Here is a 27,978-nt window from a genome sequence, read left to right on the forward strand (position 1 = left end):
TGTCGGCAAACGTACTCTTGCAGTTGGGTTACTTTTTATTCAGTGGTTGGTGGCAGGATTTGTACTCCAGCCACCGTAAAATCCAGCATTCCGCAAAACGTACAAAAAGCAAAAGTGCATCTGAAAACCCACTCCGTGGGAGTACCTTCTGTGCAACTTACATTTGCAGGGCAGCTCACTACTATTGAGACACCTACTATTGGTCTGGTCGTTCTGATGGTTACCATGCCCAAAGAGTTGCTGCAGCTGTGTCAAATATGCAGCTGTGTCCAATGATAATTAAGGTATCACCGGCCAAGGAGCGTATTATGAGACTAAGGATTCGTCACTCCTTTGGTGTCGTTTCCCTGGTCTCTGCATATGCTTCGACTGAGGTGAGTGATCTGACCGTGAAGGACGCATTATATGCCACACTCAAATATATGATTCATCAGTGCGCCAGGTAAGATACTCTTCCAGTCGTGGGGGATTTCAATGCATCAATTGGAACTGATAGGGATGGTTATGAGACATGTGTTGGTCCCCATGGATCTGGAACTGTGAACCAGAACAGACTTATGGACTTATTGGACTTAGGGTGGCTGGTTCATGGTTTCAGCATCCAGAGGCTCATCGCTGGGCTTGGTATTCCAACGCTGGCATTGTGGCAAAGGAGATTGACCCTGTGCTTATTGATGGTCGCTGGAGGATGATCCAGAACTGCAGGGTCTACTGGAGTGCTCAGTTCCTCAATACTGACCACATGCTTGTTGTAGCAACTCTAAAGTTGCAGCTTAAATCCAGGACAATGGTTCCATCCCAGCCTCGGCTGGATGTTGGCAAGCTCAAGGATGAGAGGATAGCTGAGGAGTTTGCAAACAGGCTAAGTGGGAATATGGGGGGTCTGGGTGCTTTGGGGAATCCTGAAGAGTTGTGGAGTGCCTTCAAGACCACCGTCCTTGATGTTGCAGGTGGATGTCTTGGAACTCATCTTTGGATGAAGAAGAATTTTATTTCTCAAGGTACACTGGATACCATTGACCAGAGTTGCAGGGCCAAGCTGAATGGCAGAGCTGAGCTGTTCAGGGAGATGAGGCGTAAAACTGTACGTGCGCTAAGGGTGGACAAGGAGGCCGATGTGCGAGGAATCTATGAGGGGGTCGAGCATCACCTGTGGTCAAGTGATTGCTCACAGGGGAATTTGCGCATTGCATTCCTCCAAGCCCGTCCTTCGGTGTACTGCAGTTTGAGCGGGGGGTGGTGGATTCTTAACAGAGGAGTCCGAAGTGAAGGCCCGCTGGGCTGGTTATTTTGAGCGGCTGTACCAGGCTGATCCACCAGCTGTCGAGTTCGATATCAGGGGTATTACAAACCCTGTTGCTGACCCTCCAATCAACTGTGGTTCACCTTCGTTTGTGGAAACAGCCTGCGGTGAACCGGTTGAAATGGGGTAAAGCTCCAGGGATCTGTGGCATCCGTGCTGAACTTCTCAAGGCTGGTGGAGATGCTGCACTCGTGTCGTTGCATGCAGTTCTGTGCTCTGCTTGGAACACAGGCATCATCCCAACTGATGGGAAGAGGGGCCTTGTTGTCCCTCTCTGTAAAGGGAAGGGTGATCGCCAAGACTGCAACAACTATCGAGGGGTGATGCTGCTTTCAGTGTTGGTCGAGGTCTTTGCTCCGATAATTCTTGATAGGGTTCGCCACCGTCTGCTTGTGCACCATCATCCAGAGCAGTCAGGCTTTACATCAAAGAGGTCAACGATTCACCATATCCTTGCTCTTCGGGTCCTCACCAAACGCAGAAGAGTTTTGGCAGGGGCTGCTTGCAGCCTATTTTGATCTCTGTATAGCAATCGATTCAGTGAATCGGGATGCCCTCTGGAGAATTCCTGGCCTTCGTGGGGTGCCACCAAATCTGATTAATCTGATGTATGAACTATACTCTGGTACTGAGAGTGCTGTGAGATGTGGTGATGCCATCTCAGACTTATTTCCAGTTGTTACTGGAGTTTGTCAGAGGTGTGCACTGTCCCCCACACTTTTCAGCGCTTGTATTGACTGTATTCTGGGGAGAATGTCTGAGAGATCAAGTTGCGGTGCATCGTTTGGGAATGTCAAGATCTCTGACCTTGATTTCGCAGATGAAGCAGTCACATTTGTGGAGACTCTGGATATCCTTTTTGGGGGCCCTCAAGGTGCTGAATGAGGAGTTGGGTTAATGAGTTTCCTGGGTCAAAACTAAGATCCAGGCTTTCACTGACATCTTGGATGCTGCTATCTTGTCTGTACCTGTTTGTGGTGACGATGTTGAGGTCGCGGAGATTCACTTACCTTGGCAGTGATATTTATGTCTCTGCTGGCTGTGAGTCAGAGGTCAATGGACGTCTGGGTCGGTCCTGGGGAGTCATGGATTCATTGGATCATTGGGTGTGGCGCTGCCGGTGCCTGTGTGGAAGCATGAAAGTCCGAGTCTTTAGGTCTTTAGTGCTTCTAGTCTTGCTCTACAGATGTGAGACTTGGACACCAGATTCTCACAGTGAGGGAGCCTCGTGAGTGGAGGAGGCCAATGGGCCGAGCACGTGGCGCGTGGTTGCAGCAGGTTGATCAGCATCTGAAGGAGGTGGGAATGGGCCAGGAATCTGCCTGGGGGATGGCCGGACGAAGGCCCCTGGAGTACCTGTGGAAAGTGGACGCAGCGACGTGCTGCTCCAGCGCATGCTCCCATACCTGACCTGACCTGATGCTCATTTTCTTTGCGCACCAATCATGAATGCATTATCATGCCAATTGTTCGTTCCTTTGTTTTTAATTTATATTTTGCTGAAGAGCATAGTCTTATCTGCTTTTCAAAACCAAATTAATTGTCAGGAAGTTGGTATGTAGCTACTTAATTCATATTACAACGGGAATCGGTGCATAGTTCAGTTGGTAGGGTGCTTCTTTGTGTCTCAGTGATCGCGTCTTTGTTCCTAGCAGAGTAAAAGTGACAAAAGAATGATACCGTCATGAGTTCAATAAACCAGGCAGACAAATAAATGAAGACAAAATGCTCCACTGATGTCAGATAAAATAAATAACCATCATAAGGAGGGCCACAAAAAGAGTTTGTGAACAGCATTCTTAAGGATAAACACAGCAGGAAGAAATAACAAAAATGAAAAGGGAACATTGTGGGGATCGACAAAGATGTTTCAGATAATAAGGGGTGTGGAAAAGATATTGTCGGTGCAGTGGAGTTTTTCAGCAGAATGGACAATGTTCGGACCAGTGGCCATAGCTTGAGGGTAAAGTTGATGAGATTTTGGAGAGTATTAAGGCAGGGATCTTTCATTCGGAGGAGTTGATGCACGGAATGGTCTCCCTGAAAAGGTCGTGTCAGTAGAGGGTGTAGTTGGGTTTAAGTTGGAATTGAATACGTACCTCGATGCATTGGAGATTGAGGGGTGTGGGGATATTGGCAGGACTTGTAGGTAGCTTGTATGTGGATGGGTGATGGTGTCCATGGTTGGTGCAGCACATGCTCGATGGGCCCAATGGCATCCTCCTGTGGCAAAGTTCCTTGTGTGTTCTGTTGTGCATCGGTTTATTATCTACATCTCATTTTTAGATCTGTCGAAGCTGCCATGCCTTAAAAATGTTGTCGAGTGAGGCGATCGGACATGCATGTAGTGGTTTTTTTTTTCATCATGCTTGTTTTACACAGACAAATCCACTGAAGCAACCAAACTAGCCCCTGCGGATCACCTTTGGGCAACGATCGCGGAGGGAGCGGTGCAGCTGCGCATGGAGCGAAACGGGCCAAATTCAGAACCTCCAGAGTTGGTGCACGAGATGTTATTGAAAAGTGTGCAGCTTTATGGGGACCTTCCGGCACTTAAATGGAAAGAAGGGAATGACTGGACATCGCTGACTTTCACCGATTACTACCAGCTGGCCCGTTCTGTAGCAAAGAGCTTTTTGAAGGTATGATGTAACTTTGCTTTTGCCCTTTCTTGTTTACAGGTGTAAGGTCTTGATTTTGTTTTAATTTTTCCATTTATATCTATGTTGCTACTATTAAAACATGTAGAATTGATAAAATGACTCTCTCTTTACTCGAGATTTTATCTCGTACAAAACTGGGTGTGGTGAGGACACTGGAATGGCAAGTCCGAGGTTGAGAGCTCAAGCCTGCCTGACGGCAGCAGGGTTAAGGATTCACATTTTAAGCTTCTGAAAGTCAAGCAAGCAAAATATTTGTTTGTTAAAAACCCATGAGGTTCATTAATGTCCTTCAATGTCAGTGTATTCTGCTTGATCTGTTCAAGTGACACTCGTCCACATATTGTGGTTGATGCTTAATGGCTTCATGGGTATGATAGTGCAACTTAATATACAGAGCTGTTCATCTCTCTTTTGGCGACAGGTAGTGGTGTGGTGGGGGGGGGGGGGACGGCGGCTGGGGAGCATCCTTAAAAGGTGTAACTGCGCTCATTATGGGGAGGTTTGTGACCCCCCCCCCCCAAAATAGGTATTTGTTCTCTTCTCTGGACATACACACATGATTACAATGAAACTTGACCACAACCTTCATCACCTATGATGTACCAAAGTTTGTTCATGGCATTATAAATAAGTCGTGGTCAAGGGGATTATGTGGGGGGTTTGAGCCCCCTTGAATAGGTATTTACTTTCTTCTCTGAAACCACACACACAATTTTGATGAAACTTGATTCCAACCTTCAACACCCGTGATGTACCAAAGTGTATCGACCGCATCAAAATCTGCGCTCATTAAAGGGGTCTACAGAGGAGTTTTTGACCCCTCCAAAATAGGTGTTTGCTCTCTTCTCTGGAACTACACACATGATTTTGATGAAACTTGACCACAACCTTCATCACCTGTGATGACCAAAGTTTGTTCATGGCATGAAAACAAAAAAATCAGGATCTCAGGGTGTCTGTGGGGGGTTTGAGTGACTGTTGCTCCTGATCCAGGTGAGGTTCAGGGCGTGTGGTCCTATTTGTACTTCCTATGCTCAATAACACCTGCATGTGTAATTGTTATTGCAATGCTCGGTTATTAATATTTAAACCGACTTCCGCGTTGGGCTTGTGTTTGCATGTTGCGGCAGGCTGTTCGTGTTATGGCTGTTAGTACATGTCAGTTAATGTCGGGAAGGAAAGGGATGAATCGATTCACGTTTGTTGCCTGATAATGGTGAGAAATAAAAACCCCATCAACCTGACATATGTTGAATGTTTTTTATTTTTTATTTTTGGCTTCATGGCCGTTCAAGCCCAACCGCTCCATGCTGTCACTTGCCATCATCTACCAGTTTGTTTGTTTGTTTATTTATTTCGATTTTTGAATTTGAAATGGGCACATTGAAGTGCGACAAATCACTTGTTGACGTGTCTGTTGTCGCTGCAACTTTGAAACGAGCCCCTTGTTTTTTATTTCTATTGGAGCCGGCTGATAAATGTTGGCCTGGCCTTCTTGCATCCATTGCCAGTTGAGTGAGGTCGTGCCCTTCAAGGTCACTAAACATTGGGTGTTAATGGTACGTCTGAAGCAATTGTTTGAACATGATACTGGTCCCTCCTTATCGGTAGTTGAATGGTTCAAATCGCCTCGTTGCGTTCTCATTAAGAGCTCACCGAATCCTTCATCACCAGCTGCCTTATAAAATTGGAAAAATCTGGTTGTCGAGATGAAATTGTAAACACAATTCCCTTATGTGGGTTAACTTTGCTGGAGCACAGTTTACGAAACCATTTTATAACCACAGAACCACCATCGCAGTCTCCCTCACACCACCTAGAGGTGGTGCAATTTGGTTACAATGATTCCATTAATGTTTAAAGCGGTGTGAAAGACCTCCTTGTCCTCTGGGGAATTCTGGGTGATTTGCAAGTCACGAGCTGGAGCCCACAACACAGCTGCGCTTCGGCAAGGTTGTTGCAGATTTTATTTATTCCAGAAAATCAAGACGCGCAGGGGGTTTGATGAAGTTTCACCTCTTTCTCAATGTTATCTTCTGATGCATGTACATACTTGTCCTATTGATGGATAAACACTTTCATTCTATTAGCATGGAAATATTTGGGACAGGGATGCAGACATCTTGGGGCATATGCTTTGATGTCATTGTCGATCTGTTCTTCAAACCTGATACCACATACTTGTGGACTGTGTGACTCAGAAGCCCTTTGAGTTGTCCATGAGAATCATTCCTTTGCATGCAGCACCTGGATGCTGGCTGCATCATTTTTGAAAGCACAACTGCATGTGCTGTTCATGTAAGTGCCATGTAAATTTGGCCAGGTATTTGGATTTTCCCCATGTTCCAGCAACAACTGCTTTTTTTTTTTTTATGTACAATGTCTAGGCTCGTGGAAGAGCTATAGCATAGAACGGTTCAGGGTGTAACAGGAGAAAGAGAAGAGGGGGACATGTCAATAGCAGGGCAGAGTGAAAAAATAGAGGGAGACTTGGAGAAATAAGGGATGTGGAGAAGAATGAGGGCGAGGGGAAGACTCCTGGGGTCGACAAGATGGATACGGCTGCAAACTCTCAGGAAGGAAAAACTGGAAACTTGGAAAGGTGTGGGCTTGGGGAGAGTTAACGGGGATAGAAAAGATCATGGTTTTGGATGGCGGATGATCTGATATGGTGGTGAACAGCTATCTTGAAGACCTGGAGTGAAGAATGAGATTGAAGAGAATGTGGAAGTTGGTTCCACAGGCAAAAAAAAAAAAAAGAGGACCGAAGGAGTGGAGGTGAGCAGTGAATCTGGAGTTTGGGAAATTCACCAGAAGGGGGTTGCTGGTGAACAGCACACTGCCTGCAGAAACTTGGGTGGGGGAGGGACATGGCATGGAAAGGGTAGAGGGCGCAACATCAGAATGGAGGCGGTAGAGGACAGAGATCGCCGACCACTAGCGTACTCACGTTTGGATGGGTTAGTCTGGGTGTGATTCCTGACCCAACGATAAACTGTCATGCTGGTGTGTCACAGGCAGGGCGTTGAATCAATTAGTGATGGAAAGGTGATGTGCTCATACACTCAAGTTTCATTAATGGAGATTCCATTGATCTTCACGGCCTTGGTTTCCACGACGTCAAGCTGAGCAAAGTGTGAGGTAGCAATGCCAGACTAGATGGGAGAACCAGTACTCCATCAAGCTGCGGATGAAGGCCGTGCCAGTGGAAAAAGGTTTCGGTGTGCCAAGGAAAGACTGCACGATGGAGAATGCCCAGTCGGTGACTGACTTTGGAGGCCGACTATATGGTTGCCCAAGAACGATCATGGCATATAGTGAGGCCAAAAAGTTTGAGTAAACTTCTTCAAGAGGATTGATAAGGAAGTAGATTGGAGAGTTTGCCAGACTACTTTAAGAGAGACAGAGCGAGAGTGTGAACTCTCTCTTCGTGAAAGACACTTGGGGATTTTTTTCAATTCCCACCAGCAACCAGTGCTGGCTGATGCATCACCACTTGAACGTCCATCCAAGGGATAGTCCACTAAATGATTCAATGCCCTACCTGTGATACATCAGGATGACGGTTTATAGTCGGGTTGGGAATCAAACCAAGACTAATCCGTCCAAAGGCGCGTGTGCTACCACTCGACTTTCATGCCACCTCTGTCCATCCAAATAGATGGAAATCACAAAGTGAAACGTTTGGAGACGACGAGTAGAATGACTTGGAAAAACTCAGTCCATCTCTACTGGAGTATTAGTGTCATGATATCAGTGTGAGGGTGAACATTATCGTCAAATAACGGTTTTTTTTGGTAGCGTTCCACGAAATCTGTTACAATGGCCAAACAAGTTGCCTTTTATTAAAATGTGAGGTCTTTTGGTTCCCACCTTGCACGGATCTATTGACTCTCAAGTGAGAATGAAGGTTTCCACACTTCCAATACAGACATTCAATTCTTCTGTCAAATACACTAACAACTATAGAGTTCATAGAACACGTTACCCCAAGCAGTGTTTCGGTGCATACTTCAATTTAAATAAACTAATGATTTTAAAGATCGTTAAAAAAAAATATTCCCGAAGTTTGGCACTACTGAAGCAGTTTTATGCACCGCCTTATTTATTAACATGTCCAAGTACTGCGAAACGGAAGGGTTTTGGAAGTGATGAGAAGGCGATTTGTGTTCCACAGTGTTCAAGTATATAATTCAATTTAAACAAAATAAAGATTGTAAAAGTCATACAAATTAAATTGATTCCTGAATTTAACACTGTTTTACCACCGTTGGTGCAGTTTCTATTCGTGCGCTCGGTACAAATTCAGAGCCAAAGTTCTGTTTAAAGGCAGATTTGTTTTCCGATTCGTTTTTAAAGTATAACATTCAATTTAAATAAGTTGTTCCTCGATCATAAACTGATATTTGTAGACAGACAGACAGATGGATGGACAAGAAGCAATTGTTTAACTCCACTTTTCGCTTTGCGTGCGTGCGGTAATAATAAGGCCATTCTCCAAAATTTTCTGTTCAACACATTTGATGTTTTCTTGAGTGGCAACAGTTGATTGCAAGTGACCACGCTCAAGATCACTCATCAATTCATTGGAATTTATGAACCCGCATCACCATTTCCACACTCATTCAAAGAGTTGCGCTAACCAATTGCGCAGAGTCTGTTGTGAATTTTGCTGGCTTGAACGTCTCCTTCACAAGGAACTTGATGATGCACATCTGTTCGACAACACACACAGCTAAGTTTGCCAACATCTTGTTTCACTCAGATCGCTTTGATTGGCATTATTGTCACTTTGTATCCAACTCATTTAGGGTAGGCAATGACTGTGCATACAATTTCAGCGTTGCCGAAAGATTATTTTTTACACATACACAACAAAAAGTCCACATTAACCTTGAACCGCCTTTGCACATTTCCAGGAATTGCAAGGATGTGAGTGGACTGAAGGACACATCAACGTATGGTGTGGTATGGGTGTTTAATTTGGGACCCCAGCATCGTGAACTTTGTACCCAGATTGGAAACACCATACAGGCTAACCTGATATATTTTTATCCCCCAACCTGATGCCCATTTGGAGACATCTATTTTGGATGCTGCCAGTTTGTCCGGATCCTTTACCTGAAAATTACTGGATGCATGAGCATTAGCATGAGCATGAGGCACGTCAAATGATTTTGGGATCGGAGCCAAAAGTTATTGGACACATTGTTTTGTTTCTGAATTTTAGCGATTTTTGCAAAGTAAATTAAGGGAGAATAGCAAAGGATTGTAAATATGCTTTCATGAACCATTATTTTTTTGATATACACTACCAACATGCAAATTTGAATCGTTTATTTATTTTTATACACCTTATTATCACCACTACCTACATATACATACATACCACTATGAAATATAAATTAATCCCCATGCTCTTCCAGCCCAAAAAATTGCATTAAGCAACCATTAGCAGCTACAGAAGGTACGCCTTTTGCTGATTAAAACCCCACTCGGGTTCATCTACAGCTGCAGACATTCAGGTCAGGTCAGGTCAGGTATGGGAGCATGCGCAAGAGCAGCGTGTCGTTTCATCCACTTTCCGCAGGTATTCCAGGGGCCTCTGACTGGCCCATCACCATCTACTTGAGATGCTGATCAACCTGCTGCAACCATGAGCCACGTGGTCGGCCCATTGGCCTCCTCCACTCACGAGGCTCCATTGCCGAGAGATTCTGATGAGCAGGATCAGCGTCAATAAAACGAGCCACATACCCATACAGCCGCAGCTGATGCTCACAGACTATGCAGGTCACAAATCTCATTTGAGTCTCTCAGCAACCGCTCATTGGACACAAAATCTGACCAGCGATAGCCAAGGATTCTCCAAAGAGACCTGGAACCAAAGGAATTAAGTGACCATCTCAGATCCCTGGTCAGAGTCAAGTCTCACATCCAAAGAGCAAGACTGGAAGCACCAAGGACCTGAACACTCGGACTTTCGTCCTCCCACACAAGTACCAGCAGTGCCACACCCCATGATCCAGTGAATCCATGACTCCCCAGGCTCGACCCAGACATCTGTTGAACTCCAGCTCACAGCCAGCAGAGACATGAATATCACTGCCAAGGAAAGTGAATCTTTCCATGACCTCAACATCCTCACCACAAATGGGTACAGACAGGATAGCAGCATCCAAGATGTCATTGAAAGCCTGGATCTTAGTGTTGACCCAGGGCACCCGCAATCACAGTGGCTCCGACTCATCATTCAGCACCTCGAGGGCCTTCAAGAGGATATCGAGAGCCTCTGCAAAGATGACTGCATCAACTGCGAAATCAAGGTCAGAGATCTTGACATTCCAAAATACTTGATCTCTCCAACATCCTCCCCAGAATCCAGTCCATGCAATTGCTGAAAAGTGTGGGGACCAGTACACACCCCTGACAAACTCCAGTAACAACTGGAAATAAGTCAGATATGGTATCACCACATCTCACAGCACTCTCAGACATCAGATTGAGCAGTTTCGGTGGCACCCCACGAAGACCAAGAATCCTCCAGAGGACATCCCGATTCACTGAATCAAACGCTTTACAGAGATCAACATAAGCTGCAAGCAGCCCCTGCCGAAACTTTTGTCTGCATTTGGTGAGGACACGAAGAACAAGGATACAGTGAATCACTGACCTCTTTGGTGTAAAGTCTGACTGCTCTGGACGCTGGTGCTCAAGCATGTGGTGCGAACCCTATCAAGAATTATCCAGCAAAGACCTTACCTGGCACTGAGAGCAGCATCACCCCTCGGTCGTTGTTGCAGTCTTGGCGATCATCCTTCCCTTTCCAGAGAGGGACAACAAGGCCCCTCTTCCAGTCAGTTGGGATGATGCCTGTGTTCCAGGCAGAGCACAAAACTGCATGCAACGACACGAGTGCAGCATTTTCACCAGCCTTGAGAAGTTCAGCATGGATGCCAAAGATCCCTGGAGCTTTACCCCATTTCAACCGGTTCACCGCAGCCTGTTTTTCCACAAACGAAGGTGGACCACAGTTGATTGGAGGGTCAGCAATAGCGATTGTAACATCCCTGACATCCAACTCGACAGCTGGTGGATCAGCCTGGTACAACCGCTCAATTACCGGCCCAGTGGGCATTCATTTTGGACACCTCTGTCAAGAACCCACCACCCTCTGCTCTAACTGCAGTACACTGAGGGACGGGCTTTGACCAACGCAATGTGTGAATTCCCCTGTAAGCAGGAAGAGAATCACTTGACAAAAGGTGATGCTCTACCCCCTCACAGATTCCTCGCATATAGGCTTCCTTGTCCACCCTTAGTGCACGTACAGTTTTATGCCTCAGCTCCCTGAACAGCTCAGCTCTGCCATGTAGCCTAGCTCTGCGACTCTGAGCAATGGTATTCAGTGTCCCTTGAGAGACAAAATTTTTCTTCGCATGCTGGTGAATTCCAAGACATCTACCAGCAATATCAAGTATGGTGGTCTTGAAGGCACTCCACAACTCTTCAGGATCCCCCAAAGCACTCAGAACCTCCCCCAAATCATCCTGTTCCCAAACTCCTCAGCTACCCTATCATCCTTGAGCTTGCCAACATCTTGCCTAGGCTGGGATGGAACTGTTCTCTTGGATTTAAGTTGCAACTTCAGAGTAGCTACAACAAGCCAGTGGTCAGTTTTGAGGAACTGAGCACTCCGGTGGACCCGGCAGTTCTGGATCATCAACAAGCACATGGCCAATCTCCTTTGCCACACCGCCAGCTTTGGAATACCAAGTTCAGCGATGAGCTTGTGGGTGCTGAAACCATGAACCAGCCACCCTAAGTCCATGACTTCTTGCAAAGTCAAGGAACTTAGTGCTATTCTGGTTCACAGTTCCAGACCCATTGGGACAAACACGCGTCGCATAACCATCCCTATCAGTTCCAGTCGATGTATTGAAATCCCTCCAAATTGAAGAGTATCCCGCCTGGGGCACTGATGAACTATAGATTTGAGCATGACAAAGAATGCGTTGTCCACGGTGAGATCACTCGCCTCAGTCGGAGCATAAACAGAGACCAGGGAAATGACACCTAAGGAGTGACGAATCCTGAGTCTCATAATACGCACGTTAACCGGTGTTACCTCAATTATCATTGGAGTCAGATTATTGGACACAGCTACAGCAACTCCTTGGGCATGGTAACCATCAGAGTGACCAGACCAATAGTAGGTGTAACTACCCACCTTGATCTCACCGCAATCCGGTCTCCAAACCTCAGAGAGTGCTCTAATACCTATGTCCAAACGCTTGAGCTCAGATGATAACAGAGACAGGTGGTCATCCTCTCTTTGGGATAGGACATTCCAGACACCCACCCGAAGGGACCGCTTCAGATTAACCCAAGGAGACCGCCATTTGGTGGACGATACCTCAGCACCACTCTGACACCCTCTCCCGCAATCTGACCCGGGAAGGTTACCCCGTAGTTTCCCTTCTCTCATCAAAGATTGGGGGTCCCGAAGGCTTTGCTCCAAATCCGTCATCCGGTGAGCTGCCCTGCGAAGGGAAGTTGCATAGGAGGTACTCCCAGGGAGTGGGTTTTCAGATTTTTTTTTAATGCTTTTGGAATGTTTTGCGGAATGAAGGGTTTTACTGTGACCGGAGTGCAAATCCTGCCACCAACCTCATAAAAAGTAACCCAACTGCAGGAGGACATCCACAGACAGTTGGGCACTAGATATGAATGGCTGTTGGCTCACAAGGAGCTCTTCCACCCTTTAACAGGTTTTGTTCTTCATCCTCCTGGGTGTCCAACAAACTTTGTGGGTGAAACGGTTTAGTCGCCGACAACCCGACCAGGGAACAGGTTAGTACAGGTTTACATGGTACCTGCAGCAAATCACAGATCTAATCTGACCTGACCTGACCTGACCAGACATTCACAAGTTGTACATGCATGAGAATCGTGATGCTGCACACAGCCTCAGCCGCCAGACCGGTTTCATCACTTGTTGGCGAGTCGTCAGCGACAGCATAGACAGAAACATGCACCATCGAGGCTCACAATAATCATCACGTGCAATGTCAATAGCATTCAACATACAAATAACGAGACCCAATCACGTCTCTCACCCATAATTGGAGGGAATAACCAAGCAATTCTATAAATTAACCCCCATACCTTGAGTTGTATAGCTTTTATTGGTTGCTTTATGCAGCTTTATTTGGCTGGAAGAGCATGGCAGTTAATTTGTTGAAATCCTCGCCACCTGGGGTAATTGATAAGGTGAGAGCTGATTGGTTTTTCCCTCCAATTTTGGGTGAGAGATGTGATTGGGTCCTGTTTTATTTATATATATATATATATATATATATATAAACACACACACACGCACATTACCATATCCAGTACAAACACACCACACATGTATATGTATGTATATAAAATTCACTGCTTCCAACATACCAGCTTGAATTATTTATTTATTCATATACACTTTACCATCTCCACTACATATTTAACTCTTTATTTATTGAGTGATCTGAATCTAAGATCCACACGTCCTATTTTTAAAGTGTGGATGGGGGCTGTGCTCTCTATCGACTTGCATACTTAGTTTTATTTTGATGAGATTAACATTGCTTTATGCTCGCACAATACTACTGTCCTTGGCAAAATGAACAATCACCCCGATGAGTTGAATTTGGAAACGCTCGCAAGAATCCCTACGATTTGTTCTGCATTCTGTTTGTTTGTTTTGTAGAAGCTTGCCGCAGTCAGACTTTTTGAACTGTCTGTTGGATATCTTTGACCGTGCATGTTCTCAAAATGTTTTGTACTTTTTGTAGACACAGACCAGGCAGACGATGCATTTTCATTACCAGACACAAAACGCTGTTGTCGTACACATTCTGTGCACAGATAAATTTGCCAGATGACTTGTCATGGAATTGTTGTTCCTTAGCCAAAGCGGTAACAGTTTTATATACGAGTGTCACCATGTTGTTCTTCTTCTTGTAGAAGATTTGTTTGTATTTTTGTTTTTTTTTAAATACCAAGTCGAGACTAATACACAGAAATGTATAACAAGGCAGGAGATGAGAGGGAAGCATAAAACAGTGCGGAACCAAAGACATGAGGAGATCTGTGGAAGGGAGAGGGATTTGGTGGGGGTACACAGGGTAAACAAGATAGACGACACTACAGGGACTTTCAGGTCCCTACACTGCAGGGACTTTCAGGAAGGAAAGCAGGGAATTTGAAGGAGGTGGGTTTGGGGTGGATTAACGGGGGTAGTAAAGATCAATATTTTGGATGGGAGAAGATAAAAGATGGTGCTGAACAGCTCTTTTGAAGACCTGGAGGGAGGAGTGTGATTGAAGAGAGTGTGGGAGTTCCAGAGTTCAATTGAAGTCCCATTGAAGAAAATTTAAGTTCCAGAGGTGGGAAAAAAAAGAGGAATGAAAGAGTGAAGGTGAGGAGTGATTCTTGATTTTGGCAGTTTCACCAGAAGGGGATTTTTGGTGGACCTTGAGTGTCCTGAGGAAATATATGGGGTGGAGGGAGCGGGGGGGGGGACAAATCTCAGGCAGATTTCTGTTTTGAAATCCTCAGGCACAAAACATAAATAGCAACGAAAGGACTGTGTGTTTTCAAAGACTTGCCTTTGGTGTAATTTGGTTTGAGGAAGGGGCCCTCGATGATGTACTCCATGCTCCCTGGACCAAAAGATGTTTCTTTACAAGGGTCATGGAAAACAAACTGTGGAATATCAAGCAAGAGCTCAGAAAGATAAAAATGACTGCACAACATAGATCGAGGTTCTACCTGTATTTTACACAAGATCTATTTTCTTGTGTTCTTCTTCAGTCCTTCCAGAGTGCTACCCCTCGTTGGCACACGTTTTTCTCTGACACCTGTTCCTGCTCCCCTCTACTCTCGTGAACCCAATTCCTGCCCCTTTCCTTTTTTTCCCCACTCATTGACTCATGTGCTTTCTTCTCCCTGTTCCCCTTTGATCCTCTCCATCTATGAACCTGCTTCCCACTGCTATTTAGCTCCTCCATGAGCCTAGATTTATGTATAACTTTTTTTTTAAAGCATCGATAGGTAGGATTTGAGAAATGCATTATGTCACCACGTCTCAGTCATGAAACGTCTTTCAAAAATTCCTGGTGAGATTTTCATCAGATGTCAAGCAGATCTCATGAGAAATCTTAACCGTTTGTGTAAGGGACCACTCCTTGTCCCTCCCCATCCCCCAACCTATTGATTTACATTGCTTGTGCAAGCTGTGTAATGATGGGAATATTAAACTTGCTGTTGCAAATATTTTCTTACAGCTTGGACTTGAAAGATTTCACGGGGTTGGTATCTTGGGCTTCAACTCCCCTCGGTGGTTCGTCTCCGACATTGGAGCCATCATGGCAGGGTGAGTCTTCAATCTGATGGATTTTAAGCCTCAACTCGTTAATAAGCATCTCACTAGTTCATCTTGCTGAGGAAGCACTCGAGTCTCATCTTATCCTATTTTTCCTCAATCACTCCCCCTTTTTACAGTGATCTAAGCCTCAAGGAGTAGCTCGTCAAAAAACAAAACGAAACAAGAAACCTTGCGTGCAGGCGCGGCCTGATTAAGATTGAGAGAGCGTGGGGCACTCTAACTTTGGGCGGGCCGGCCCCACATGTTTACGACATATTTGTAGATGTTCCCATATTTTCAAAAAAGCTGCACGTACTGTTTCTTTGAAGGTTTACTTGTATTTTTAGAACAAACCTCAACATTGCCACAACCAGAGCTCACAAACTGAAAACCGCAAAAAATTTTTTTTTTAAAAGAACATCATTCATGCTTAATTTGCTTGGGCCACAATCTTCTTGTCAAAGCTGTTTGGCTGGAATGTGACACGTTAAATATTTAAAAGACAGTGCAGTGCTGTCAAATTCCCTTCTCACATTGTGGATCACGTTTTGTTTTTGACGAGATCCATCATGTTAAAATGAATGTTCACCTGAGCTGAAGTCACGTTTCGTGATATAGATGTCCAGAATGACAGAAGCAATGGGAAAGATCTCAAAGTTTTATGATGCAGCAATTAAGCTTCAGCTCGTGGCAATTCACAACCTCCTGCCTTGGCAAACCTGATGAATTGAATCATTTTTCCCGGGAAGACCTTGGCAGACAAATGCGCTCGATATTGTCGAGTCAATTTATGAACCTTTGACGCTACCTCTTCATAAGTCAAGACTCCACAACGATCCGTCAGAGTAATTGAAAGGGATATCAGGAAATGTCACAACAAATGAGCTACAATCGATCGTTACTTTGAGTCTTCGGAACGGATGTCTTATGGAAACACCAGGAAATATTTGTAAGCCTTGAGCTTGAAAACATTGCTTCATCCAGAAGATCCTAAAAAGAACGGAAGTTGGATGCTTCAGATCCGAGACGGGCTTCAGTACAACCTTCAGTTCCCACTTAAGGTGATTGCAACCAATGTTGAAGTGATTATAGACTGTTTGGCAAGCTTGAAATCTTGTCATTCAAGGCCACCTTGAGGTGATGAATGAAAGTCAATGTTTTTTTTTTTTTTTCTTTCCTTTCTCCTTAACATTTCTCTGCCAGTGAGAATTGTCACCACCATTTGTGGTGTAGGTCACAACCAGTTGTAGTATGTCACAACCCTCAGTCTGCGGACTTTCGGCCACAGAGCGAAACACACTTGACCTCAACTTATTCTCGGTCCAAACGCAAAGGCTGACGAGATGTGAACAAAGTAAAACCACAATTTTAATTGTGTATCTGAAACATACATACCACATACAGATTACAATGCTCGATTGTTTTACGGTGTTTTTCTGAGAATTGATGACTGTGACCAAAGCAAGATCCACCGCCGAAGGCTCACTTTCACGCCTCGCTGATTTAGCTGTCACCTGTAAAGTCGCACATTGGTAGCGAGGAACCATTTTAACAATGTATCGTCAGTCTTCGATAAAATATCCAGTTTTTCTGAATTCTTGTAAGTTTTCTGTTTGCATTATACAAGGGTTCAGAAAATGTCATGTCATTATAGACGCCCACTTTAAAACTTGACACCTGAATCACAGTTTCAAAGTTGCCTGATGTGTACAGATGTACAAAGCTGTGTTTGACAATACGGGACGTTTGAAATGTCTCAAACGCCCAACGATGCCTTTCGCGCATGCGCTGTGCGTTCCTTTTCAGTGACTCACTTCCGCGAATCGGGGCACTTTGAGTCTGTCCTTGCCCGGACTAAATCAAGTCGTCTTTTTAACACAATTTGCAGGATTCAAACTAAAGAGTCAAACTGAGGGTAACTGCAAGATGTTCAACCATAATTGTTGTTCTTCAATGCAAATTGGACTCACAAAAGTATGAGAAGCATCTGTGGATGAAAGGTGTCGCTTTCCTACTATTTCCTGGTAATACCAATGAGCGGCTGTCACAACTGGAAGGGGTGCACCTGTCACTTCGTTGCACCAGGCACGGATGGAAGTGGGAAGAAAACCCTGTCTTGGAAACACCGAAATCCTGAACTTTTCCCGTGGAATGATTGGAGCCCTGTACATGTAAAACCACCGCGAGTTAAACGAACTTCTAATAAACTTCAAGTCAGCAAATAAATAGCGCAAATGTCTGGTCAACTTGCTGATGAACTGGTGAACTTTCACAATGCTTGGGTCACTCTCATGCTCTCTTCAGCGGGTTATAAGTTATAAAATTATCCATATTCCTTTTATCAATGTACAGTAGCCTATATGGTAACCTTCCTCCATGTAATTAATACAGGCCTATTGTACTTGTGATATATATTTATTTTTTTAGGGGGGAAGAGATCTTGTCAATATTTGTTTGTTTGTTTTTTAATACAAGAGCTAATCACTTAAGGACTTGTGAAGGATTTTTTTCCCCCTTCTTTCTGAAGTTCAAAGCTACATTCAATATCACTCCATCCATGGGGCCGACACTACAATTCTATCACATTTCTCACGACACATCTGATGTGTATACGAGCTCAGTGAGCCAGATTAGTGAACAAATTCGATGATAAATCATGGCGTTGAAGAAAGATCTCGAAGACAGATTCACACAATACATTTGTGTATTGGCAAGGCCTACATACCAATCATTACTTCGCATGCACGATACATTACCCCCCCCCCCCCGATCGCCATCATTATGACGGGGTGCTACGCATGTGCACTGATGCATTGTGGGGTGATTGGCTTATTTCAAAAAGTCTCGTATTCACCATGAGTTGAGAAAAAAAAATTTGAATTTATGTAATCAGTGTTGCAGGGAAAAAAATCCAGAAACAAATTTTGAGTCCCTAACGTGACCACACATTTGTCTCTGGAACTGGGAGAGCAGTCTGGGGCAGGTTCCCCATTTTTACTGTCGTTAGGCCAGCACCACGTGTGGGACAAGAATATTCAAATGCAACAGTGCACTTTTATATAAATTACAAGGACATCGGGAAACAAAGGACAAATCGACACCATACGTGTGATTTGAACTCGAGATCCCAGCATCCTTAGTCGTGTGCTCGGATGGGAAAGCCAAAGAGACCGACTCAGGACTCAATTTCTCGACTCGACTGCGATTCAAGATAGTCACTCTATTTCACTCGATTATATGCAGGAGCAGGAGGACAAAGGGTTAAGTGCAGAGAAAGACTTTACAATGACAGGTGTCCGGAAAGTTATTTTTTTTTTTTTTTTTTTTTTTTTTTTCAAACGTTCTTTGTTTTGATCATGATGAAAGTGGCGTTCAAGACTTACAAGTTTTACCGGTCATGGTTATCCCTGTATCAATCTATTACTTAAACCAAACGAGGCATTCAAAACTGAAACATCAGTTGGAAACGAAGCTTGTGGGAGCTTTGTTTTAACTTGGTGTCATCTCAGGACATGGCTTAAAATAATTATTTAAATAAAGATATTCTGCCCAACAACTTCATGCTTTACATCAACTGACAACCTGTTTATTCGTTGTTTTTTTTTCACAGTAACAATGCTTAACTACTTAACGCTCTCTTTCTCTTTCTCTTTCTCTTTCCTTCTTTAACGGCTTTAATTATTCCCACGTCCATGTTGGGACGACCCAAGTCTTTCACGAACATGTTGTTCATGCATGTTGGCTGACATTTGACAAAGTTTGTAATTTGTTCGGGGTTAGCTCGCCTACTCTTCGTGAACAACACGGTGGGACCTTTATCATCCACCAACGACCAGTATTGGTAGACTAACCATCAGGCTTAACATCCATCCGATCGTGCATGCATTGATGAATCGTCATGCATGTGCAACACCAGGGTGACAGTTTGTAGCTTGGCCGAGATTCAAACCCTGGTTCAACAGCCCAAGAGCAAGTGCACAAACTTCGAGGCTATCCTGACAGTCCTTGTCTCATTACTGAGGGCCTCAAATGGCTGAACAGCTGACACTGCATGTGAAAAGGCTGAATGCCTAAACTCTGTGTTTGCTTCTAAATCTTGTGTCACAAACCCATCGCTTTCTGCACCCACCTTACCCAGTCACACCCAGCTGTTCCTGGACTCTGTCCTTTTCTCCCGACAAGATGGACATTTTGATGTCAAAGCTCGACTCCGATTCTGCAAACGATCCAGACAGCATCAGCCCACGTGTCCTAAAAACCTGGTCTGCTGTGCTTGCTCACCCTCTCTCTGTTCTATTCACCCTCTCATTTGCTCAAGGTCATCTGCCATGTACTTGGAAATCAGCAAACATTACCGTGCTGCAAAAACAGATCCCTGCAACGACAGATCAATCAGCCTTCTCCCAATCATCAGCAAAGTGATGGAATCCATCATCGCTTCAGACATTAAATCCTTCCTCTTCTCCAATGGCTTGATTTCCGGTCATCAATTTGGATTCAAACCAGTCCACTCTACCCTGGATATGCTGCTTCTGCTCTCGCAGCAATGGATGGAGATACTCAATGCCAGACATGAAATCAGAGCCATATCCCTCGACTGTCGCGTGCCTTCGATACGGTCTGGCACCCTGCCCTACTCACCAAACTCTCTTCCTTTGGTATCAAAGGCCATCTCCACTCGTGGCTCACAGACTTCCTCTCCTGTCATCACCAACGTGTGGCCCTAAATGGAGTTCTCTCATTCCCTCTTCCTGTCCAGGCTGGAGTTCCTCAATCCAGTGTTCTGGGCCCTGTTCTTTTTCTGGTTTTCATCAATGATCTCTCTGACTCTGGAAAATCCTCTTTATCTCTTTGCTGATGACTCCACCCTCTGCCGTACCATCTGTTATCCCTCAGACCAGCAAGCAGCAGCTTCTTCACTCTCTACAGATCTGGATAAAATTACAAACTGGTCCAACACGTGGAATATGCTTTTCAACCCTGACAAATCTCAAACTTTCACTTTGTCTCTCTGAAAGGACTGTCTATAAACTACCCCCCCCCTCCAATCTACTTTCTCAACAATCCTCTTGAAGAAGTCCTTTCAGTCAAGCTTCTGGATCTCACTATCTGCCACAATCTTTCCCAGGAAAGCCACATTTCCAAGCTGCCCTCCAAAGCCAGTTGCCAACTGGGCATCCTCCATCGTGGAAAGTCCTTGCTTGGCACACCTGAACTGCTCACCACATACAAAGCTTTCGTCCACAACCCGATGGAGTACTGCTCTCCCCTCTGGGTTGATGCTCCCACCTCTCACTTTTCTCGGCTTCACGCTGTGGAAACCAAGGCATTTAGGATCATTAGTATCTCCTGCGATGAGGCTGAGTCTTTGGCTCTCTCACTCTCTCACCGCATGCAGGTCAGTAGTCTTTTTGTCTTCTACTGTCTCCTCTCCAGCCTCGACCCCACCCTCCCCCCTCCCTTAGGGTCCTCAAGGTCCGCCAGCAACCCCCTTCTGGTAAAACTATCAAAATGATGAATCGCTGCTCACCTTCACTCTTTGATTCCTCTATTTTCCCCACCTTTGAAACAAATTCCCACACACACTTCAACCCCACTCTTCCCTCCAGGTCTTCAAAACAGCTGTTCCCAACTATCTCTTATCTTCCCTCATCCAAATACTCGATCTTTTGTACCCCCGTTAATCCACCCCAAGCCCACCTCCTTCACATTCCCTGCTTTCCTTCCTGAAAGTCCCTGTAAGTCCATCTTGTATACCCAACGTTCCCAACCCCATCCCTCTCCCTTCCACAGATCTCCTCATGTCTCTGTTTCCCACTTTTTTTCCTTCCCCCTCCCAACTCTCTCGTCTCCTGCTCCCCTTGTTGTTCGTTCTGTGTGTTTGCTCTTGTATGAGCCTCGACATTGTATTAAAAAAAAACAAAAATAGACTTTCTGGGATTTTACGTTCTAATAATTTCCCAAAGTCAATCTTTATGCCTTGCTCTGTGCCATTTTGTTTGTTCATAGGTAAGCTTCGGCGATTTTCCACAGATCTAAAACCATTGTATTCTTCAGTTTGCCATTTTTGTGTCACTGGAAGTTGAGTTGAATCCCTAACAGTAGTGGATCACACAATTTTGATCGATCACAAAACAAACAAAAAAAACAAAATCAACCCACGAGTCGAATGGATTATTATTGGCATTTCTTGTGGAAAGCAGCTTTGTTACATTGACCATGATGTTGTTCTTGCAGAGGATTTGCCGTTGGGATTTATACGACCAACTCCCCGGAAGCCTGCCAGTACGTGGCTGAAAACTGCAAGGCGAATATTATTGTTGTGGAGAACGATAAACAACTCCAGAAAATTATCCAGGTAACTGCCATGAATGACGCTGAAACCATGATGGTGAAACCACGAGCTCAAAGGCTGGCGTGCATGCCTCCGAGTTGTCCTGTGAGCCCTACTATTTATCTTTGGGCGAACATGTAAATTCAGTGCCGATAGCAACGTACAAGCTTTTAATTGTACGTTTAACATGTGGTTGGACTGTTTTTTTTTTATGGACATGCACAATTAGGAAAGGAGGAAGAACACAAATGAGGAGAGAAACAGATTGGGAAAGAATGATGTATGTTGAAGAGAATGTGGATGAGCGTGAGAGAGCGATGGGCAGCACTTTTGAACGAAGGAAGATGAGAGAAGGAACACGGGCATACTATTACACTTGGGGACGAATGAGGTGGGCAGCTGCCCTCAACTTTGGGAGGGGTGAGCAGGTAAGAGTTTTTTGAGGAACGATTGCGACCTGGGGTGGCTTTAATTGGGGAGCAGATAGGTAGGAGGCTGCAGCAGAAGCAAGGCCAGATGTAAGCTTGTCTAAAATAGAGCTCACCAATTTGTCACCAGTGGAAGTCCTTGCGCATCCACCTCCTGTCTTGCAGTTTCAATAGTGAATCTTCCAAGATTACAATTTAAAATGTAAATTGAGGTTAACCAGGATCTGTCAGGGATTGTTTTAACGAGGATTCTGTTTTCTTGCAGTTGAGATGCTTATCCATCAGGACCATACTCTGTGCTGCCTAAACTGTCTCCTTGGCTAATGGACACAATTCTAGACTGTTGATGATTTGAGACAGTGATGAACAGGTGTCTGAAAAACCTGAAGGGAAGAATGAGATTGAAGAGAATGTGGAGATTGGTTCCACAGGTGGTTAAAATTTAGAGGAACGAAAGAGTGTAGGTGTGGATTAATACCAGCAGAAACCTTGGGGGGGGGGGGGACAAAGTACAGAAAGAGCAGAGTGTGGAAGACCAGAAAGGAGGTGGTATAAGACAGAGACCACCGACCTGTCTATGTTGGGAAAGTGATAGGCTCATAGATTCAGCTTCACCGTGGAACAGCCCAATAATCCTGAAGTCCGTGGTTTCCGCAGCATCGAGCTGAGATTGCTGAATATCGAGCTTGGTAACGAGATGATTTGTATCCAATGTCGTTTTGATCAGTTTGGTTTTTAATCCTGTTGTACGTGCATCTGTTTGTGTGTTTTTACAAGGTGTGGCCACAACTTCCCCACCTGAAAGCCATCGTACAGTACTCGGGGGAACTGAAGGATAAAGTTGAGAATGTGTATTTGGTAAGGAATTGCCGTTTTTATTCCAATGGCTGTTAGATTTTTATCCTGACGACTGACGTATGCTGAACTGATACTGCAATTTAAGTGTACATATTAATCCTTGATGCTATTAAGATCCATCTTGTGCTCTCCAAAGATCTCATGATATTCAGATGGTGTTCTATCTTGTACTGCTCAGTGTTTTATGTATTTTAGAGTGATCTAACTGGTTCAGTGCATACTTTTCACCTATAGGATAAGGACATTCGGAGACATCAGAGCATACCTTTTTGTACCACCACCCCCTGCCCCCTGTCAGTTGTTCAATCGCTAGTGCAAATGAATGGTACTTTTCACACAACATTTATTGATATACAGTAGTGAACTGCGACAATATAATGTGCTGCACATTGATAACAACACTTGCCCAAAATATATGTTCATCACGGATCATGGTTGTAGAGGATCATGTTCCTCATGCGTTAACGATTTGTGTTCATTTTAAAACCGCCACTTCGACAAACATGGCCGAAAGACTAAGTTCGTGCAGCTAATGTGGAAATTTCATGTGACAAATGAGATAATTGTTCACTCCGAACTTCATTAAAAAGCAGTCTCGCATCACATGACAGTTTGCTGCCATTTTACTCATACCCAAAATGTTCTGTGCAGCTGTGACGTTACATCAGACAGGAGTTGGCAGATGTTGCTCATTCTTTCCGCTTTGACATCCACTTTACAAGTTTTCTGGCAGCGCTGATTATTTTCAGATTTTCCAGAACAAAAAGTGCTGGTTAACCTTTTCCAACAGCTTGGATTGTAATCTTAGAAAGAGGTGCTCGGATGAAAATAGTAAACAAGTGTTCTTACTTCCTCCACCTGAAGCCTCATATTTTAACCACAACTACTTAGCCAATCTCACCAAGGCATGATGATCAATTGGTGGCTAGCTGACCATCTTATCACATATTTAATTCTCAATGAATGTTTGAAGTTTCCAATAATTTAAATTGAACATGATTAGACTCGGTAGTGTCATGGTTTGAATGTCTGCTCTGAGTCTGTCGACTGGGAAGTCGGTGGTTCGAACCCCGGCGGAGTCGTACCAAAGAATTTTAAAATGGTATGTGCTGCTTCCTTGCTTGATGCTAAGAATTTAAAAACGGATAAAGAGGACAAAGTTGCCCAAAAAACTAAGTTTGTTAAATTATAACTTGTTTGTTACTTGCAAAATCGAAGATTTTTCAAGTATATTGATCAGTCGATTTTGTTATTCTGTCTGTCAATCATCTACAGGTCACAAATTAAAACCGATCTTCACCAAGTTGTGGAGGTAGTCTCAACTGAGAAGCTGATTTAAATTGAGGTCAAAGTTCATCTTGAGGTCAAATTTCTAAAATCGTCATTTTTCATCGGATTGTCTTGAAATTTGAACAAGATTTTCAGATTGCATCACTGAATTTTTTTTTGCAGATTGCGTCACTGAAACCAACTATTTTTGAGGTCAAAAGGTCAAAGGTCAACTGAAGGTCAAGCTTCTAAAATCATCAATTTCAATCTGAAAAAAAAATCAATTTTCATCCGATTGACCTGAGCTTTGATTAAGTTTGTCAATTTTAATCTTAATTAAATGGACAATTTGATGTATCCATGGCAACCTTTTGAGAATGAGGGAAGGGGGGGGTGGATTTTGCAAGTATCGTGCTCTGTGCAACGTCTTTTTCTGTGTTTGATTTGTAAGCAATCCTAAACTGCTGGATCGAATGAGTTAAAAAGTGGTGGTTGTACTCGTGCTTCTAGCAGTTTACAGTATTTTAATAATAATATCTCTGTACGAAAACCTTTATTAAATCGAAAACTACTCGACTAATTTACATATGTGCTCTGTATTTTATGCACTCCCAAACCGTTGAACGAAATATGTTGAAAAGTGAAGTAGTGTGGGAACCATATCTTAAAGTGCCATATTTCTTGATTCCGTTCATGTGTCGTTGTATATACTTACAACCTATATGGATGTGTAGAGGGGACCACTGGGGACTAGAAATGCCTGGTTTTCATTCTGGCAAGGTGTGCATGACCGTTTTATGGCTAATTTTGTGACTTCAATCTAGTCCGCGATTCGCGACATTATCAAAATCATATTTATTTATCTGTAGACTCCAATACCCAACATAGGGGCACGTGTATGGTATCAAAATGAGCAGAATGACTACTTGCATCAAAGCACTAACTTTGTGAAGTTCTATCGTATCTCAGTTCTTCATATAGTGAAATAAAACAAGTATTTTTGTCAAAAATTTATTTCGGTTTAGCTTTCGACAGCGTGGAATATTATAACTCAAAAAGTTATTATCCAATTGATACAATTAACACACTAAAATAATCCAAGTTCATTACCCTTGAAAATCATACCAAACACATATTAAACTATCACAATATATGTGCATTGATTTACACAAACTCAAGGTTACCCCCTTATTTTTATCAATGCTGTTGATAACATAATTATATACGTACTGCCGTAAATCACGTGTATATTTCAATGTATTCACATTATATTGGTAAATTTAAAATTAGGATCATACATGTGTATATATATATGTGTGTATATATATGTATATATGTATGTATATATATATGTATATATGTATGTATATATATATGTATATATGTATGTATATATATATATATTTATATATGTATGTGTATGTATATATATATATATATATATATATATATATATATATATATACACACACGACACTTAGTGGTCAAATCGAACGACTGTGATAATAATGCAATGCATGCATTGTTAATTTCTGTTCATCCAGATTCAATCTTCATCTGATTCAGTCATCTTCATCTGGCAAGTGAATGCTATTGCTACACTCCTGTTTGCATCCACATGCAACACTGCAGATCAAGTTGTGTTTTCTGCAGGTGCAGCGAAGCGTTGAACATCTCGTTTTGCAGCGGCATGTCAGCAGTTCGATACACACAGATGGGACTGGATCCAGTCTCATGAGCAGTGGCTGCAAAGACTGTCCTTCGCGACATACCCACCCACATTCCTCTGGTTGTGGTAAACTAGGAATAGGCACTATTGCATTTAGCCACACCATTGCCTGGTAGTTGCTTCGTTGAATATGAAGAGCTAGAGCATCATGAGTGGGTGGCAGTTTTTCAGGATCATTGACCCGATGAAATAGTTCTGCACGAAGGTCATTGACAGAAGCCGCATTCGTGGTTGAGCTGTACATCTGGATAACAAAGAGCTCAATATTGTCTGTGTCGATATCCGGGCTGTGTCCAAGATCTTTGAGCAGATTGGGAAACTTCAGGTAGGTTTTCCATAGCCAAAGAACAGTAAGTGCATGGAAACTCAGGATGTTATGCACAACCTCTGGTTCCAGATTTTCACGCGCAGTGCACACTGGTATAAAGTGTCTGTCTTTGGACTTCCCACTGCTCATCCAGACTTCTTCAGCAGTTTCATGACGAATCAGAAGCAAGAGAATGTCAGTTTCTCTGGTGCACACAACTACTCTGTGGAAATTCTGGACACTGGCATCCAGAGCATGCAAGATGATTTTGGTGTCCGCTTCCTCGTGATTTGAGTTCAGGTGCTGCACATCCCTACCTGTGGATGATACAGCAGGAAAGGCATCTCCTCCAGAAACTACTACTTCATGATAGGTTGGTAAGGTTTGCGCTCGAAGTAGTAGCTGGTCACGCAGAAACCGAATGAGGTTTACTTTGTTTGCCTCCAGTGAGATGAATGACTGCTAGACAGAAGGTAGATGCACATTACGGCCATCAATTATCCGACGTATTTTCCATTTACTTGTTCTTTGAACTCTTGCCCCAGACTTGATTGACTTTTGCCGGTAGTCATCGAAGACGATGTCCAGTCTTGTTTGTGTGTCTCTCAGGTTACTGAAGACTTGGTTACAAAATGAGTCAGCTAGATCGCCGAATGTTGTTGCATTAGATGGCTTCCCCAAAGCTTGCACAACAGCCATTCCATCAACGATAACACAGGTTGGTCGGTCTGTTTCTGGAAGTAGTTTTTCCTTGTAGTCGTCACAGAGTATATGGTACAGATCTGCCTTTTCTGTGGGTCTCAGCATTTCATCTGGAGTCACAATGGCAAGTGGAACTGGGGAGAGCTCATGTTGTAGTAGACCTTTGAGGTCTATTTGACGATCACTGCTTGCTGCACTTAACAACCTTCGGAATAGGTCACGGTCTGCTTTTACGGCCTTTTTCTGACCAGCCGGCGTAACGACATTGACAGTGTTCAGATTTGTGAATGTTTTCGATTTGTTCTTTGGGATAGCATCGTGAAACTTCCAGGGGCATCTGGAAGTAGACGGTTTGATACAAACTTGGTGAGCAACTCTGTGCCACGATTTTGCGCCATTAGTAGATCCTCTCTTATGTCATCGCGAGCAACATCATTGGTTGATATGCAATCAAGTTCTTCACCTGTATGATTGAAGGGATTGAACTGCACGATTTACTCTTCCAGTTTTTTTCACATCAGTTTTGTCTCGTTTTATTCATGAAGAGCTCCTGTCCCCTTTGCATCTAGAGTGATCGCGAGTCATGCCGACCATCTTGCGAATGTCATTCGACAGTCATGCTCGTTCACTGAATGTGATCATCCATCGGTTTAGAGCACTCGCAATCCGTGTTATGCCCACGAGTCCTCCCGCAATTTTACACTGTTTATTCACGTGTTCCAGTGCTTGGTCTGTGGCAATTTGATTAAAATAGCCAGTCGACTCCTTCACGACAAAGTTTCCTGCCAAGAATTCCTGATATACAGGAGGGGCGGTTTGCTCCAGTTGCAACATGTCGAGCAGATGTATGACACCCCATCATGCGTAGTTGGTATGATCGTACGTGATCATGAATGGAAGCATGCTCTTGAAGGTTGACAGATGAAGGGTCCAGTCAGCTTCTCTGTCTGCTCTAACAAACAGAAGTAGGGTTTC

The 27,978-nt window shown here is 43.9% G+C and overlaps 1 protein-coding gene across 6 annotated transcripts in view; it reads left to right on the forward strand.

The window, feature by feature from the left end:
• LOC147016570 (long-chain-fatty-acid--CoA ligase ACSBG2-like) overlaps positions 1-27,978 on the forward strand; it is a 100,129-nt gene that overhangs the window by 30,838 nt on the left and 41,313 nt on the right. For all 6 annotated transcript variants that reach the window (XM_085845350.1, XM_085845356.1, XM_085845352.1 and 3 more), the window contains exons 4-7: positions 3,686-3,945; positions 15,297-15,385; positions 21,614-21,734; positions 22,916-22,996. In XM_085845350.1, coding sequence (XP_085701476.1) covers positions 3,686-3,945; positions 15,297-15,385; positions 21,614-21,734; positions 22,916-22,996 — 551 coding nt within the window. The remainder of the gene's footprint in view (positions 1-3,685; positions 3,946-15,296; positions 15,386-21,613; positions 21,735-22,915; positions 22,997-27,978) is intronic.

The sequence above is a fragment of the Eptatretus burgeri genome, chromosome 11, assembly GCF_056783735.1.
Source record: "Eptatretus burgeri isolate ZD-2024b chromosome 11, Ebu_testis_v1, whole genome shotgun sequence".
Classification (NCBI taxonomy): domain Eukaryota; kingdom Metazoa; phylum Chordata; class Myxini; order Myxiniformes; family Myxinidae; genus Eptatretus; species Eptatretus burgeri.